This window comes from Notechis scutatus, chromosome Z (genome assembly GCF_049901735.1).
Source record: "Notechis scutatus isolate UNSWTSFEM ecotype Mainland chromosome Z, rNotScu1.2, whole genome shotgun sequence".
NCBI lineage: Eukaryota > Metazoa > Chordata > Lepidosauria > Squamata > Elapidae > Notechis > Notechis scutatus.
Window position 1 is genome coordinate 62688778 of NC_142025.1, and position 18419 is coordinate 62707196.

Genomic DNA, 18419 nt, shown 5'->3' on the forward strand with positions numbered 1-18419 from the left:
CTGATATTCTCTTTTCTGAATGAACAGTCAAGTTGGCCATGCTGTAAAAGTTAATACTTAGAATTATTTATTTATTTTAATACATTTATATCCCACTTTTATTACTTTATAAATTACTAATTTATAAAGGTAGCAAATATACACAATCCTATGGTAGCAAATATACACAATCCTATGATCCCTACAACAGTAACCTTGTCAGATAGGCTGGCTGAGAAAATAAGACTGGCCAAACATCATTCAGTTAATTTTTACACCTAAGATGGAAGCAGAACCCAGTCTCCTAATCTCTAGCAGCAGCTTAATCACTACACTAAACTGACTCTCACCTTCCTGCATTTAGTAGGGGATGAATAGAAGCAGTCCTTTCATACAGTTTCTCCAGATATTTTTTTCACATGCTTCTACCTTACAGTTGCAGAACTGCTATTTATACTACTACTAAATCAGAACTCAAGACATAGGCTGAATACTGATGTCATTCTGTTAACAAAAGAGCTACCACTAGTGGAATAGACTCTTTTTCTCACCCCTTTTGGATGTCTTCCAAAATATTTTGGGACTCTGGAGCAGTTTTGAAGCACATATGGAATAGTGGGAATAGGAGCAGAGCAGAGGTGAAATGCTGCCAGTTTGGCCCAGTTCACCCAAACCGGTAGTACAAAATGCTACTGGTTCAGGTGAACTGGTAGTAAAAAAAAATGCTACCAGTTCAGCCGAACAGGTATTTCCAACGATCAGCTGAGCGATGATTAGCTGTGCCACGTAATTTAGATTAGCCAGAAAGCAGGAAATCGTCAGATTTCTTGCTTTCTAACTAATCTAAATCACGTGGCACCGCTGATTTCGCCCCCCTTACTGTTGTACTTACCTTAGAAGACTTCAAAATGCGTCTTTTTTCAGCACCCAGGAGGCTTCCCTGAGACCCACTAGGCCAAAAATGGGGTGCTGGGGGGGTGCTGCAAAAGAAAAAACCACTTTTGACCCCCAGTCACATAATATAACCACGTTCACCGAGTCACATGACTACCTGGCCACACTCGCCTAGCCACACCCACAAAACCAATATTAAAAACTTTGAATTCCACCACTGGAGCAGAGTGAGACAAATTCACTTGGATTAGTAATAGAAAGTACCCCAAATCTGCTGAAAAGCAAAGTCACATTAATTCCAATGGGACTTGCTCGGATACTTATTATAATATTGTCCCTTCATTATTTATTATAGGTTAATTGCCCTAATGAAAAAATATACATACACTTCTACTACACTACTTCATTTGTTAGAAATGGTGTAGGGTCTCCTGCTTGGGTGGGGGGTTGGACTAGATGACCTACAAGGTCCCTTCCAATTCTGTTAATCTATTTTTTAAAAAAACCGTTATATAGATCTGCAGTCTGGCCTCTTCAATACTTTCAGCTTACCACTCATTTCATGGCAAATTTCTTCTGTTCTAAAATGATTAGCAATTAATTACAGCATGAATTATTATAAAGAGAATTTCCCTGTTGATGCCTCCTTTGATATTATGGAAATAAGGAAATTTACTCTACATTAAACAGAAGTCCTATGGGAAATAGAGTTTATAATATGATGGAGAGAATAACTGAAGAAATGACCAGAGATCAGATAGGCTAAGGTGTAGACCAGTCTGGTTTTAATTCAAAATAGTAATGCAGGTGGAGTTGGAGAAGATAGTAATCAGTTTGATAGATACAGTATTAGATCGTTATCTTTTAGATAACAAATGAAAAAGATGTAGTTTTCACAAGTTGTTAAATTACAGATTCACCAGATTCACTTGCCAACAGTGCTAGAGAGTGATGGTGAATAACTGTTTTAGATCATTTGTGGCAAGTAAGAATCATATGGTTAAATTTTGTGCTGAGCATATGCTTTGTTCAGTCAAAGAGAATCTCTGCTGTTCCCAATATGTCCCAAATATGAATCTTTCCGTTATTACAGGAAATGGCTTTCTCCTGCCCCTCCCTCTTTAGTCTAATTAGAAATATTCCTCCCCCTTCCCCTTAGGTTGGGTGGAATCTCTGATGCATTCAGTCTCATCCACATATACGTGCAAGGTTTCATGTGTTGAAATTCAGTGGCCAGGGTGAACCCCAAATTGGCATAGAATGGATGTTTTCCATACCAGGAAATCCAAAAATGATTCCACCCAGTATTATGATACAATATCTGAGATTTTGGGATTGGCTGTTCTTACCAAACCAATATGTGGGAGACAAAAGAGGACTAAGTTGGTTGGAATTAGTTTAGAGCGTAATTTTTAATAGCTTTATCTCCACATATATCTGCAATTATTTTACTTAACTAAATGGTTGTAACTATGCTACTGTTGTTATTTTTATGTGGAACAGCAGGAAAACATTTCAAATATTTGCAGTTTGTTCCTTTAAATTTTAAACAGCTGGAAGGCAGTGATCTTTTGCTTCCAAGTGTTTGTTCCTGGAAATCTGTTCAGTTCACAACTCATAGTTCAGGGAAGAAAACCACCCTAAAGCTGTACCTCCAAAGACCATTGCCATATTATATGGAGGAGAATATCCTTTTTGTCTCAAGAGCCATACTTGGATGTAAAATGAAAGGCCAAGATACCCATTCCTCAAAGTGGTGAGGAGAGCTAAGGAGAAAAAATAACTTATTTTCATTTTACATATATAGTTAATTAAAACTGAACATAATGGACATGAATACTTATATTTTTGCCCCCTTTGAAGCCCCGAGTATTTGAAGACAGTCAGACTGTGCACCTTTAGTCTAAGCAATGCTTCTCAAACTTGGTTACTTTAAGATATTCATTCTGGCTAGGAAATTATGGGAGTCCACTTACTTAAAGTTGCCAAAAGTTGACTTCAGTGGTCTGAAAAGTTGACTTCAGTGGTCTGAACTCTTACAATCAATCATGACCTAAGCCTTTGTGGAAGCAGAAAGCACCCCTTCTCCAAAAGTTTATGAGAAGATACTGCTTTTTTTCTTTCCTGTATACATTTTCTTGCCTTGAATGTTTTTTTTTCAATATTGCACCTTGCCCCACTGTGCTTTTTAACACTGACATTGCTCCTACTTATGGAAGTTTGGAGGACAGTATCATTAGCACTGTTATAAAACTTATTGTTCTAAAATAGATGGATAATTCTCATTAAATGAATCCATCAAATTTATTCAGCATTTTTCAGATCTTGTGTAAGCATCATTCTGCTGTTTGTTAAAACAGTGTGACTTTTTGGGGGTCTTTTGTTGATCCTAACAAAATTACATTTGATTCATTAAAATTAATGTAGCTCTTAAATCAATGGCATGCTACCTTAAACAAATAGTAATGATAAAAAAATCCATCCCTGACTATTACTGTTCTTTTTATAGACTAAAGCAGGGGTGTCTGGGCCCAAGGCCATGGGTCAGATCTGCCCTATGGAGTGCTTAGATCTGGCCTGTGGGGTTGTCCTGGAAATAGCAAAGAACTGGCCTCCAGTGCCTCTGCTAGCAGTCCCCTGCAGTCCGTTTTTGGCCTGGATGACCTCCTGTAGCACTCTGCCAGCCAAAACAGACTGTGGGGGCCTCCAGAGGCCTCTCCCCAGGCTTGTTACAAGCTGAAATGGAGCCTCCACAGCATCCGGCCTTCTGAGGCTCTGTTTGGGCTTCTGGAGGCCTCCTCAGGCTTTACAGGCCGCAATGGAACCTCTGTGGGTAGCATCCAGCCCTCCGAGGCTCCATTCAGGTCTCAAGAGGCCTCCCCAGGCCTATTACAAAATGGAGCCTCCTTGGGCCACATATGGCCCTCCCCTCCAGTAGTGGGATTCAAATTTTTTACTATCGGTTCTGTTGGTGTGGCTTAGTTGGTGGGCATGGCTTGGTGGTCATGTTATTGGCTGGGTGTGGCCAACTCAATATCACTCACATTGAGGCACGCATCTCCTCACCTGGCCTCTCATGACTATGGGGATGTTGCAACAGCTGTAAGTATTAAAAACGGTCATCAGTCACTTTTTTCAGTGCCATTGTAACTTTGAATGGTCACTCCACACAAGCAAAGTACCAGCAAAGGAGGGGAAAAAAACTCCAGAGATGTTCCTGAGACAGGAAGTCTAGTCCTGCCAAAAATGTAATAAGGGTTAACGGTGAGGCAGTTTCTGTAAGCAACACCAGAATGTTTCCTTCCTGCCTTCCTTACAGGATTAGGCCAGTAATTTCTTCTAACAACCAGTTCTCTGAACTGCTTAGAATGTTAACAAACGGTTCTAGCGAATAGATGAGAACTGGTAGAATCCCACCCCTGCTTGGTAGGCGTGGCATGGCTTGGTAGGCATGGCAGGGGAAGGATACTGTAAAATCTCCATTCCCACCCCATTCCAGGGGAAGGATACTGTAAAATCTCCATTCCCACCCCACTCTAGGGGAAGGATACTGCAAAATCTCCATACCCACACCATTCTAGGGGAAGGATACTGTAAAATCCCCATTCTCTCCCCACCCCACTTGCCTGCTTTCCTGCTCCGTTCTCCTGTGCAAGGCAACAAAAGAAGACCCAGCCAATCATCTGGGACTTGGGAGGCAGAGAATAGATGGGGGTGGGGCCAGGCAGAGGTGAAATTTTGAACTACTCAAAATTTCTGCTACCAGTTCTCCGAACTACTCAAAATTTCTGCTACTGGTTCTCCAGAACTGGGCAGATCCTGCTGAATACCACCTCTGCTCCCCTCCCCATTTCCCATAGCTTTACTGTACTTTTTGAAGAGCTCCAGAAGAGGCTGACCCACATGGGAGAGAAGCTAAAGTCTTTTATTCAAAAGCTTGTGAAACTGTAAGAATGTGAGATATAAGGAAAATAGCTTTCCCCATCTGAATAAAAGACCGGCTTCTCTGCCATGAGGGCCTGCAGGCTTAGTTTTGGCCCAGTCTGGCTGGCATTGAGCAACTTCCTGCTTGCTGCTAACTGGCTAGTTTGAGTAAACAGCTTCAGAGATTGGAGCATGGCAGCCAATCAACAAGGGGCTTGCAGTTCAGCCCGATGAGACAAAGGAAATAAGCTCCTTGTTGATTGGCTGATGCTACTGTCTCAATCCCTGAAGCTGTCCTGAAGCAGAAGGCTTTTTGTATTACCAGTGGCCTAAAGGCCACATGGCCCCAGCCGAAGTCTTTTACTCAGAAACTGGTGAGAATGTTTTCCTTAGATTTCACATTCTTACAGCTTCACCATCATCTAAATAAAACACTTTGGCTTCTCTGCCAGTGGGTCAGCCTCTTCTGGAGCTCTGGAGATCTTCAAAAAGTAAGTAATCCATGGGAAATGGGATAGGGAGGAATAAGTGGAATCCTGGAGTCCAGCAAAGCAGGCCCAGTCTGTGGGGACCCAGCATGGCAGGATGGGGGGAAGCAATTGTGAGGACCCCAGGGGAGCATGAGGTATCTCAGTGGATTGGGAGAGGCCTTGGATGGCCTGCTGTAGAACTAGGCCCCGCATGCTCTTCCCCACTCTGAGATACCTCCTGTGCAATTAATGACCTGCGCATTCGATTAACAAATGCATTGGGGAAAGCAGGGAGTGATCACATTCATTTAATGTGATTCAGTCAAATGAATCCTCAGGTTATGAATATAATTGGCAGGCTCTGTTACATTAATAACTCAAGGATTACCTGTATAATGAGAGTGAGGGAAGGTCTCAGGGAAGTCCTGCCTTAGCACTTGGCCACCACAAGTGCCTCCACACAACTCCTGTGCCCCCCACCATAGCCCTGTCCCCTGGGCATGCCCCACCCAGGCCCTCCAAGGTCAAACACAACCCTAATGCGGCCCTCAATGAAATAGAATTTGACATCCCTGGACTAAAGGTATTGACCAGTCATTGTTCCAGATCTCCACACAAGAACATACTCCAAATTTCTGCATGGTTATAATATATTTAATATATGCACATACTATCATTAAAGATCAGACCCATTAGATTTCACTTTTAAATGAATGATAATTTCTTGTTACATCCTTGCTTAGTTAGTTTTAACTATAGTTAGTAAAGAAGATAGTATTATCTATCACAGATTGATCCAAGCTTGTTTATTTAGTTACATTAACAAGGCCTTCTCTGATCTTGGATGCCGTAGGAAATTGACTATTTTGAAGTGGGAATGAATCTTTCTGATTGCTTTCTTATCAAATCAGAAAAAATGAAGGGAATTCATAAACATAGAGAGATAGCAGAACAAGTAGTTATCATCTAGGGACCAGAGTTGGGACTTGTAATTCAGCTGTTAAGCAAAGCAATTGCTAAGTGAAACTATGACTTTGCTTATGATCTTATTTCGTTTGCTGTGAAAGTTGTGAGTGCAAGGATAAAATTATTTTTAATCACCATTGTAACTGAAAGGTTGCTAAACAAAGTAGTCACTAAATAAGGAATACCTGTAAATTGTAGTTTTGCATTGCATTTCAGAACACTCGGTATACAGATTCATCAAACATGATCACTCCAGCACATCATCAGACTTCTGTAAAATAATGTAATATTAGTCTAGATGTAATGGATTAGATCCACAATTATTATACTTTGTCTATATATTTTGGTACAGCTAGAAGAGAAACTGAAATAATATTCCCAAAAGGAGGAATTTATCCTGTGGTATAACTTAATTTAACCAAATTTAATTAATTTAATTTAATTCCACCCACCCACCCACCTATTACATCTATAATGACTGAGTATTGTGGCAACTTAGTTTTTGCTTGGAGTATTGTGTTTACTAATAGCAATGGCAGATCTTGAAAATGAAGTCCAACATTTCAGAATAATACATCTGGTCTATTTTATGAGTCCAGGCCATTTGTTGTTGATATGGTATAATTTGTACATATATTTCATGATTTATTTCTGTACCATAGAATAGAACTCATTTAGTTTGATGTTGAATTTGCTTCATACCAACCTGCTTAGGCTCAAAGATTGCAACTTCTCTTGTCCATCCAACTTTTTTTTTAAATAAAATTTATTTAAGTTTCATATATTTAAAACATTTAAAAAGAAACAAACAAACATATAAACAAATCAAGACAATCAAGACAAAAAAGCCACAAAACAGACAGAAAATACTAGAAACACCAATCAAGCAGAACACAGCAAACTCCAAGACCAATAAACACAGACCAAGACTCCCAACCAATCAGGATGAAGAAAAAAACATTCTGGCACAGCAGTAGGCTAGCCCCAAATTTAAAACTGAAACAGCTGTGAAAGTCTGACTCACAGACAAACACAATACAGAAGCCTGATGATGGCAGATGAGATTCTGCCGAAACGTTGCTACAACTTTAAAAGCACAACTATAATGACGTGGGAAAATACCCGAACAAAGCTGAATACCAAATATATATATATATACATATATACATTTTGCAGCAGGTATTGAGCATTGGTTACATTTTTCTTTTCTTTTTTTCTTTTACCCCATAACATTGACATGATCTACCTTGTTACAATCCCTTCCTTGTTCTTTTAATGTTTTATTTTCACAGAATACTTTATGATTAAACACATGTCCCTCATAGTTTCATAACTTATTCAGTTGTTTTCTTTAACCATTAATACCAACAGTTCCAAACTTTGTAGTATTCACTATCTTTGTTGTTTTTTAGTAATTTGGTTAGGCTGTCCATCTCTGCACACTTGTGAATTTTTTTAATGACCATCTCCTCTGAAGGGACAATAGACAGTTTCCAAATTTGAGCGTAGCTTATTCTGGCTGCCGTTATAATGTGCAAGATTAAATATTGTTTTTTTTTTTCTATTTTTGAGTCTATCATACCCAGCAAAAAGGTTTCGGGTTCAAGTTTTACATCTTGTTTAGTTATATTTAGAATCCAATTTTTGATATTTTCCCAAAACTTCTGGCCATATGGACATGTCCACCACATATGAAAGTATGTTCCCTGGATGCAGTTACACTTCCAGCAGTTTGGGGGGACGTTCGGGAACATTTTAGCCACTCTTGCTCTTGTCCACCCAACTCTTATGTTCAAAGGACTTTGAATTTGGAGCTCTTGCATCCTGGAACTAACTGTTCACAACACGGGTTTCCCATTGATGTGGAACTAAATATTTTTCTGTGGTCAAAGGAATTTCACAGCTGTTATAAGCCCCACGCCCCTTACATCAACATGTCTGTTTTCTTTAATTGCAGGAATGCTTTATTCCATTTATAGCTATTAAGGAATTTGTTCTCATTTTCTAGGACATTTAGTGGAAACACTCATCCAGTTATGTTACACAAGTATATATGATTTAAACCTGGGAAATATTCAGGAATGTTAATTGCTGATAGTTATCCTCAATGAAATAGCATCAGGTTCTTGCACTGGAATTCATGAGATTTTGTTAAAATATTTCATAAATAGCCCAGGGTTTACATATTATAAAAGGCAACTGTTTTTTTGCATTGCAATGATGGAACATTAAGGGGAAAAATTTCCTTTTTTGAAAAATGCTAAAGAATGGCATTGTACAGTGTCTCAGGGTTGATCCATTCTTTAAAAAGTGCTTCTTCTTTATAAACTTTACATTTTACATTTTAAGATCTCCTTTTTTAGCCTGATCATGTATTATGGTTAAATTACATTGCATTTTTATATTTTTATATTAGCAAAAAATGGCATTTTCAGTAGATTTTCATTGAACTACATCTCACATTTTCCCCTTTCTTTGCATTATGTCCAATTCTCAGAGACTATCTGAACATGTCCCTGCAATTTTCTTAGGGAGATTTTCAGAAATGGTTTTCCATGATCTCCTAGAGCTGAGAGAAAGTGACTAGCCAAAAGCTACCCAAGGCAAGTTGCTTTGTGCCCAAGATAGGATTAGAGCTCACGCTCTCTTGGTTTCTAGCTTGATGCCTTAATTGTTACACCAAATTGGCTCTCATATACCTCAAACTACTTCCATATAGATTCTGTCTTAAGACTATGACAATAACCTTCAGCATGAAACTTTTTACTTCTCATTTTTTTGCTTGTAGTTGTCTTAGGGAGATATTCTTTTGCTCACTGTTTGACAATATCTGAATTGGGCCAATAAAGTATTACACTAGGTTGAACATTTCTTCTGGTCAATTGCCCTTCTTTGTGCAGTTTTAATATCCAGAGAGAAATGAAATAATTAGTAATTATTATACATAAAGCTGCATTCTATCAAATTAGATCTTTGGCTCATCTACCTTAGTATTTTCCATGGTGATGGACAACAATTTCTGGTATTGGAGAAAGCCCCCCCCACCCCCTGCCAGCATGGCCTGGAGATATTGGGACAGACCTCAGCCATTTTTTTTCATGGAGCTGAGTGCCCTTTTAAAAAGAGATTTTATCTAAATCTTTTTTCCACTCTACTATTATTATTTTTCTGACTTCTTATAGACTATTTTTGAAAGAAATTGTCAGTCAGATGACTGTGCGGCTGACCTGAAACTCCAGTGTAAACTCTTCCTATCTAGGTAAGTATCCCTTTTTTCAATTAAAATGGTTTGAATTGTGAGATATTGGGCTGGAAAAAGAAATTTCACAATTGTAAAGAAGATTTTAGATGTCTTGAGTGCAAACTCAAGTGCAAACATTGATCAGATCAAAAGTTACAGGCGAGTAAGCAAGAATGATCAGAGACAATAAATTCTTTAGAACTCTGGACAGATCCCAGCAAAGTTGTAAACTGTTCCAACATGAGTTGATTGATAATTGGATTCTTATTCCAACTCTTGTGGACTCCACTTCCTCCTAGCCAGAAGATCAAAATCCCCAAAGAGATCAATCTATTTGATAAAGAGATTTGTCAAGTAAGCCTTTTGGAAAGGATGATTCTTCCATATAATCTGGCTGAGGGGTCTGCAATTCCTAGCCCACCTGGTCATAGGATTTCAGGTTAAAATTCCTTAACTGACTTTGTAAAAGCCCAGTTGTGGAAGTTGCAGAAACCCTCAAAGAACATGGTGGGATTTGGTTATGGAAAAAGTTTAAACTGCTAATATTGATGTGTATTTCATTCTTATGTTTTTTGTTTTGTTTTATTCAGGAAGTCTGAATAACATTTATAATTTTGGCCCTGTTGAATTGGATCTGCTTGATTTTATTCTGTACTGCAGCCTTTCCCAGTCTGGTCATCTCAAGATGTATTGAATTGCAGTTTCCTTTATATTCTATCATAGGTGTTTGGCTGTGGGTTGGTCAGAAGGCCTCCAGGTTTGGGAGAAGCCATTTAGTTCCAAGCAATACCTGCTTCTCCAAACAAGCAAATGATTGAAGCTTTTTTTTTTCCAACATATTAGGGAACAGAAGGTAGCAAAGGTTCATTTTCCCATGTAAGTCCCCACATAAATTACCTGTCCAGGGATTTCAGGTCAGGAATTATAAGGAGAAAATTGCAACAGAATTAATTTTTTGATTTTAGCAGGCAGAGACTCAAATCTTGGACAGTTAAAAATTCATCATCATCATAATGTCTATCCATTGCAGAATGAAGTCTTCTTCTGCATGTTTCAACTGATATGGTCTTGAGCTTTCTTTTTCCAATTGGGCCTGCAATACTTGCTGATGTTGTAGATTCATCTTGTTTCAGGGCTCTTTGTGGACACTTTTTATCAAATGAGATACATCTTGTGATTGCCTTGGTCCATCTGCCATCAGTTCTTCTAGCTATGTGACCAACCCATTTTCATTTCAATTCTTTTATTCTTTTGATGATATTGTAAACTTTCATTTGTTCTCTAATCCATGTGTAGATCTTTCTATCTTGTCTTGTAATGCTGAGCATGTATCTTTCCATGGCTTTTTGCACCACTCATAGCTTTTGTATTGATTGTGAAGTTAGTCCCTTTATGTATTATATAATAGCAAAGCACAATAACCGTTTCCTTGAATTAATAAAACTGTTATGAGTACAAAACTCTGAAGAAAACTATGAAGATGGGAGAAGCCATCTATTGAGATAAAAGATATTATAATGGCCATGTTGACCATAAAGGAAGTTTCTAAGGTCACATTCAGTGGTGGGATTCAATTTTTTACTACCGGTTCTGTGGGTGTGGCTTGGTGGGCGTGGCAGGGGAAGGATACTGTAAAATCTTCAATCAAAGGTGGTATTTGCCAGTTCTCCGAACTAATCAAAATTTCCGCTACTGGTTCTTCAGAACTGGTCAGAACCTGCTGAATACCACCTCTGGTCACATTCCCTCTTTTTTGATAAGTGGCTTTGCTCTGAGATGAAATGCTGCTCTACCAGATTTATCTAGTTGAAAAAAACAGTCTGGTGCTGCTGTTTGTATGAACTCCTTAAATGTGTCATTCAGATATGATGTTAAGAGAATGGTTGATGTGAATGGTTGATGTATAAGACTATGTCTTTTTTTTACTTTATACTAGAACTGATCTATCTAAGGAGTCCAGATTTTCTTCTATCAGCATTTAGTGAGTCATTTGGGATATTTAGAATAAATTTATTTATTTATTTATTTATTTATTTATTTATTTATTTAATTTATATTGCTGCCTATTCGCCCATGGCGACTCAAGGAGACTTACAGAATGTAAAACCATATGTAAAATAAAAAACAATAAAAACTAACAAAAAGAATCAAATAAATTAATAAAGTACAACAGAACAAAATCTGGGAAAAAATAAATAAAAAATCACCCCCAACTCCCAGCCCCCTGATGATAGCAGATCACAGGAGCCATTTGATGGGCTCCGTCCTGCTCTGGGTTCCCCAGGCCCTCTGTCAGAACAGATCTTCAGTGCCTTCCAGAAGAATATTAGAGAGGGGGCCATTCTAATCTCTGGGGGAATGATGTTCCAGAGGGAGGGAGCCACCATGGAGAAGATCCTTCTGGGTCCCACCAGGTTATCTCGCTCAGGGATGGACCTACAGCATTCCCTGCCTCCCCGCTCTAATGGGTAGGGTAAATGTGACTGGCAAGAGATGTTCCCTCATATAAATTGGTCCCAAGCCATGAAGGGCTTTAAAGTGGCAACCAGCACCTTGAATTGCACCCTGAAGCAAATTGGCAACCAATGCAGCTCCCAGGGTCTGCACAAAACCATGCGGCCCACTGCATTTTGCACCAACTGGAGCTGTTTTTCAAGGGCAGCCCCACTTAGAGCGCATTGTAATAATCAAGACGGGAAGTGACTAGGGCATGAGTGACTGTGAGTAGGGACCGTTAGTCCAGGAAAGGGTGTAACTGGTGCACAACCCATAGTTGCACAAAGGCCCTCCTGGCCATGAACACCACCTGCTCTTCAAGCAGGAGTCGTTAGTCCAGGAAAACCCCTAGATTATGCACAGGGTCTTTAGTGCCAACTTATCCAAGACCAAAGGTGGCAAATCTCCCTGAGTCAATGAATCCCAAACCCAGAGCCACTCAGTCTTGCAAGGGCTTAGTTTCAACCCGTTGCTCCCCATCCAGCCCCAAACAGCCTCCAGGCATTGCGAGAGGCAGGACACAGCAACTCACCATGGGCCAAGACATACAGATGAGTATCATCAGCATATTGGCTATACCTCAGTCCATGGTGATGGATGATTTCACCCAGTGCTTCATATAAATGTTGAACAGGAGTGGAGAGAGTACCAAGCTCTGAAGAACCCTGTAAAGCAGTGGGCAAGGGCTGGATCTCTCCCCTCCTATCAAAACTGACTGAGAGCAGCTGCAGAGGAAGGAAGTGAACCAGGACAGCACAAAGCCTCCCATTCCCATCCCCCGAAGCTGCCCCAGGAGAATCCCATGCATGGTCAATGGTATCGAAAGCCGCTGAGAGGTCAAGTAGAGCAAGGATGGATGCACTACTCCCATCCCGCTTCCACCAGAGATCATCCAAAAGTTTTATATATATATATAACTCCTCCCTCTTCCAGCACCTTAAAGCCACAGGAAATGAAATTAATTTCGAAGGAATGAAAATTAATATCCAACACTGAACACTCCAGCAAGAGAATAATCAAGGAAGCCATCGAAATAGAGAAACACCCCCATAACATGAATAAACGGGATGATACTTCCCGCCTACCAGACATCTGGAAACTAGCCCTCACCAATAAATGAGTCCCAGCCACGAAAACCAACACCAGACCCAAAACAACATGGGACACCACCGCCAATCCCCCTTATCAGACCCAGGCCCAAACCCATCCTATAAACGAAGGACAACCACCGTCCAGAAACCAGACCACGGCTGCCTCACCAGCTGTCGCATCCCCCGACCCCAAAACCAAACAAACTGACACACGCCAAGAACACAGACCCAGACCCCAAACTCGAAGCCAAACCAAAACCCAGACTGCTACATCACAGCCACCCGCTAAGGATATCACATCAGAAAACTCAGGAAATTACACCACAAGAACTCAAGAAGTTGCAACACAGCAAACGACCCAGGAAATCACAGCACAAGACCTAGGATACCACAGCAATAAACTCACAAGGTCATCACACAACCCATTACCCAAACCGTTACAACACAGGAGGCTAATGGAAAAGAGATCAAAACAAGACCCAGGAGATCACAACGCAGGACCCAGGATACCACAACAAAAGAACTCGCAAGGCCATCACACAACCCATTACCCAAGCCATTAAAACACGGGAGCCTAATGGAAAAAAGATCACTACAAAACAAACGACCCAGGAGATTACAGCACAAGATCCAGGATATCTCCACAACAAAACTCACAAGGCCATCACACAGCCCATTATAAAAACATCAATTTCATCAACCAATCAAGAGGCAGCAGCGCAGCCAACCTGCCCAGCACACCAGCCCCCCCCCACCAGTATTTATAGAGAGAAGGCAGCTCCGATCACACACTGCTTGCACTGGCACGAAGCCAAAAGCACCAGCCTGAGGATGGCGAGTGGGACCTTGCCAAAACGTCGCCAAGATACTCTTAATCTTACACGGGAAAAGACCCGAACACACCAGCTTCTGTATATTGTTCATCTGTGAGTCAGGCTTTTACAGTGGTTTCAGATTTGAATTTGGGGCAGCCTATTGTTGTGCCAGAATGGTTTTTTCTTCATCCTGATTGGTTGAGAGTCTTGGTCTGTGTTTATTGGTCTTGGAGTTTGCTGTGTTCTGCTTGATTGGTGTTTCTAATATCTTCTGTCTGTTTTTTTGGCTCTTTTTGTATCTTGATTGGCTGGCAACATTGTGTTACTTTATTGGAGGCCTTTAGTGCAGCTTGGCTCTGGGTAAACGGACGGCTATCATTAGTTAGGAAGCTAGGTTTCATCTGGGTGCCTGGTTGGGGTGTGTTTGAGCTGGAGGTATCAGGGGGGATCTGTTTGTGCCCAGGTGTTTGCCTGGCTTGTGGTGTGGAGATTTTTTGTTTGTGAGTGCAGGCTTCCAAATGATTGACAGTCTGGTGGAATCATCTCTTCTGTTCATGCTTTCTGGTCTTTTTCAATCTCTATGGTTTCTCTGATGATTCTGTGATTAGGGTTTTCTATAGTGGCCAGGGTTTTGGTGCCATTGAAGTTGATGCTATGACCTGTGGCTTCCATGTGTTGGACTAGTGAGGAAGTGTGTTCCAGCTTTTTGACTGCATTTTTGTGTTCATCCAGGGTACTTATTCTTCTATTGCTCTGTCCAATGTATGTGGCCGGGCATGATGCACAGGGGACTTCGTATATGCCTTGGTTTTCCAGGTCAATTTTATCTTTGGGGTTTCTGAGGATGGCTGCTATTTTTCTGTCTGTTTTGAAGGCAGTCTTGATGTGGTGTCTGTGTAGTATCTTACTAATTTTGTCTGTAGTGCCTCTTATGTAGGGCAGGATAGCTGTTCCATAGGTCTGTTCATCTTCTGGGTCTCTATTATGTCTCAGTGTGTTTTTGTGGATCAAGCCGGTGATTTTGCTTTTGTGGAAGCCGTTGGCTGTCAGTACTTTGGTCAGGGTGCATAGTTCAGTCTTAATGTGTATCTTGTCTGCCAGGCGTTTGGTTCTAGTAATTAGTGTTTTAGCCACTGAGTTTATCTGTGCTGGGTGGTGGTGGGATTGGGCGTTGAGGTAGCGGTTGGTGTGTGTTTTCTTCTGGTATATGGTGTGTCCTAGTGTGCCATCTGTTTTTTTGTAGATTAGTACATCTAGGAATGGTAGTTGTTTGTTTGTTTCCGTTTCCATGGTGAACTTGATTTTGGGGTGTGTGCTGTTTAGGTGTGTTAGGAAGTTGTTTAGGTTTTCTTTTCCATGGGGCCAAATCACGAATGTGTCATCAATGTATCTTAACCATAGTTTGGGTTTGTGGATGGCATTGGCCAGGGCTCTGGATTCGAATTCTTCCATGAACAGGTTTGCAATGACAGGTGACAGTGGTGATCCCATAGGGGCTCCTTCAATTTGTTTGTATCTTTGTCCTTTGTATATGAAATATGTGTTGGTTAAGCAGTGTTCTGTTAGTTCCATGAGATGTTTAGCTGGTTGGTATTTATTTTTGATGATTTCCAGGGTCTCTTTTATTGGGACTTGAGTGAATGGTGAAACCACGTCGAAGCTTACAAGCAGATCTTCCTGCTCCACATGTAGATCTTTGATCAATTCCAAGAAGTGGTATGAGTTTTGTACATGTGAAGCTGCTGTTTCAGCATGGGGCTGTAGCTGTTTTGCTAAGTGTTTAGCTAGGTTTTAGCTAGCATCTTCCAGATGCCCCAAACTATACGGCCTCCCAAAAATACACAAAGAAGGCATACCTCTCAGACCCATAGTCAGCTCCAGAGGAGCACCACTACAAATATATATATTTTCTTAAGTTTTCATGGGTACTTACATGGATGGTATTCAGCTTTGTTCGGGTATTTTCCCACGTCATTATAGTTGTGCTTTTAAAGTTGTAGCAACGTTTCGGCAGAATCTCATCTGCCATCATCAGGCTTCTGTATTGTGTTCGTCTGTGAGTCAGACTTTCACAGCCGTTTCAGTTTTAAATTTGGGGCTAGCCTACTGCTGTGCCAGAATGTTTTTTTCTTCATCCTGATTGGTTGGGAGTCTTGGTCTGTGCTTATTGGTCTTGGAGTTTGCTGTGTTCTGCTTGATTGGTGTTCTTGCGGGTATTTGTATGTGGATCTTTGGTTATTCGGGTTTTCTCCCGCGTAAAATAGGAAGTATCTAGGCAACGTTTCGATGAAGTCTCATTCATCATCTTCAGGCTTGTGTCTTCGGCTCTGTGCTTCTCAGAGTAATGTGAGCTTGCAGCTGCTTCTTAGTTTTAACTGCTAGTGGGGGTGTGACTTGTTTGGGTGGGGGCTTGGCTGTGTTCTGATTGGGTGGGGTTGTGTTCTCATTGGTTGGGCCTTCAGGCTGGTGCTTTCAGCTTTGTGCTTGTTCGAGCAAAGCATGATCGGAGCTGCCGTCTCTCTATAAATACTGGTGGAGGTGTGTGATATGCTGGCTCTGTTGTAAGCGGGCTGGTTGGCTGTGTTGTTATTTCTTGATTGGCTGATGGAGTTGATGTTTGCAGATTGGTTGGCTTTTTCGTAAGAACCTGTGTGGCTGAGGTACTGGCTGTGTGTCTATCAGCTCCTGTGTTGTAACGACCTGGGTAATGGCTGTGTGATGACCTTCTGAGTTCTATTGTTGTGACATCCTGGGTCTTGTGCTGTAATCTCCTGGGTTGTTGGCTGTGTTGCAACATCCTGAGGTTTTGTGGTGTAACCTCCTGAGTTCCGTGATGTGATATCCTGAGCGGATGGCTGTGATGTAATGTTCCGGGTTTTGGTTTTGCTCTGAGTTTGAGGTCTGGCTATATTTTCATGGCATGTGTTAGTTTGCTTAGTTTGGGGGTCAGGGTGTTTGGCAGCTGGTGATGCAGCCGTGGTCCGGTTTCTGGACAGTGGTTGCCTTTCGTCTATGGGATGGGTTTGGGTTTGAGTCTGGTGAGGGAGATTGGTGGTGGCGTCATGTGTTGTTTTGGGTCCGGTGTTGGTTTTTGTGGCTGGGACTCGTTTGTTGATAAGGGCTAGTTTCCCGGTGTCTGGTAGGCAGGAGGTGTCCCATTTATTCATGTTATGGGGGTGTTTCTCTCTTAATCTCAAATACTGAACACTTCAACAAGAGAATAATCAGGGAAGCCATCGAAATAGAGAAACACCCCGTAACATGAATAAACATGCTATTAATCCTGGTTTCACTCAGTCTATATGTGTACTTTTGATTTTTCTTGCCTAAGTGTAGGACTTTACTTTTCTCTACACTGAATTTCATTTTGTTCGATAGGGCCCAGTGTTCAAATCTGTCAAGATCCATCTGAATCTTGAGCCTGTCATCTAGGGCAGGAGTGTCAAACTCAAGGATGGTTAGATCTGACCCATAGGCCCAGCCTGGAAATATCAACAGACTGGCCCTTTTTTGGTCAGCAGAGTGCTGCAGGAGATCATGGAGGCTGAAAACGGGCCATGTGGGAACTCCCAGGGTGTCCACATGGCCAGTTTTTAGCCAGCAGAGTGCTGTAAGAGGACTGGCTTGGACTGGATTACAATTATGTGGCCTCAAGTGCCTGATCTGGATAGAAGGCAAGCAACATCTTATGTTAATACTACAGTAAGGCCAGATTTTACACACTGTAGGTCCATTTAATCTACAATCAACAATCTGTATTCTATATTCTGTATTCTATTCGGTATCTATAATTGATAACCATTTCTATTTACTGTCCTGGAAATTTACCTCTGCTGTTAGTTCTTGTATTATCATGTTATTTATGCTATTGTATTCTTATTATTAGTTGAATAATAAAAATACAATAGTATAAATAGTTTTTCTGACTGGAAAAGCAATTTACTATTAAACAATGGGGCATAAATTTAGAAATAAAAAGTTTAGTGGAATATGAAGAATAAGTAATAAATGTTTCCAGTAATATCTGGTAGAAGAGATAGGAAAATGATTATAGTAAAGAACTGTGGAAAGAAAGAAGAGAAGGGGAAACATTCATCTTGAGCCTGTGTCAAATGCCCACCATGGTTGTGGCCATCTGGCCACACCCACCATGACCATGACCAACTCCGGCCACTGCCCCCCCTGCCCTCCAAGGTCAAACACATCCCTGATGCGGCCCTCAATGAAATCGAGTTTGACACCCCTGATCTAGGGTGTTGGCTATTCCTGCCAGCTTAGTATCATCCGCAAATTAGATAAAATAGGACTTGTACAGGTAAAATAGGATTCATACAACCAGCCAGTTCATCTCACTTTTGGGGGGGTAAGTTGCCCTTTAGAATAATTTCTTACAATCATTATTTGCTACAAGTCATTAAAACAATTAGATTACAATGTGTAATAGATAAATTTATAAACTGGCATTAATTAATCCTAATAATAGTACAGGTAGTCCTTGGTGAACAATGGTAATTAAGCAATATAGTTGTAAAATACTCCGTAA

At 40.8% G+C, this 18419-nt stretch overlaps 1 protein-coding gene across 4 annotated transcripts in view; it reads left to right on the top strand.

Annotated features, from left to right (window-relative positions):
* ITGA9 (integrin subunit alpha 9) overlaps positions 1-18419 on the top strand; it is a 588311-nt gene that overhangs the window by 289872 nt on the left and 280020 nt on the right. For all 4 annotated transcript variants that reach the window (XM_087946920.1, XM_087946922.1, XM_087946923.1 and 1 more), the window contains exon 17: positions 9416-9492. In XM_087946920.1, coding sequence (XP_087803046.1) covers positions 9416-9492 — 77 coding nt within the window. The remainder of the gene's footprint in view (positions 1-9415; positions 9493-18419) is intronic.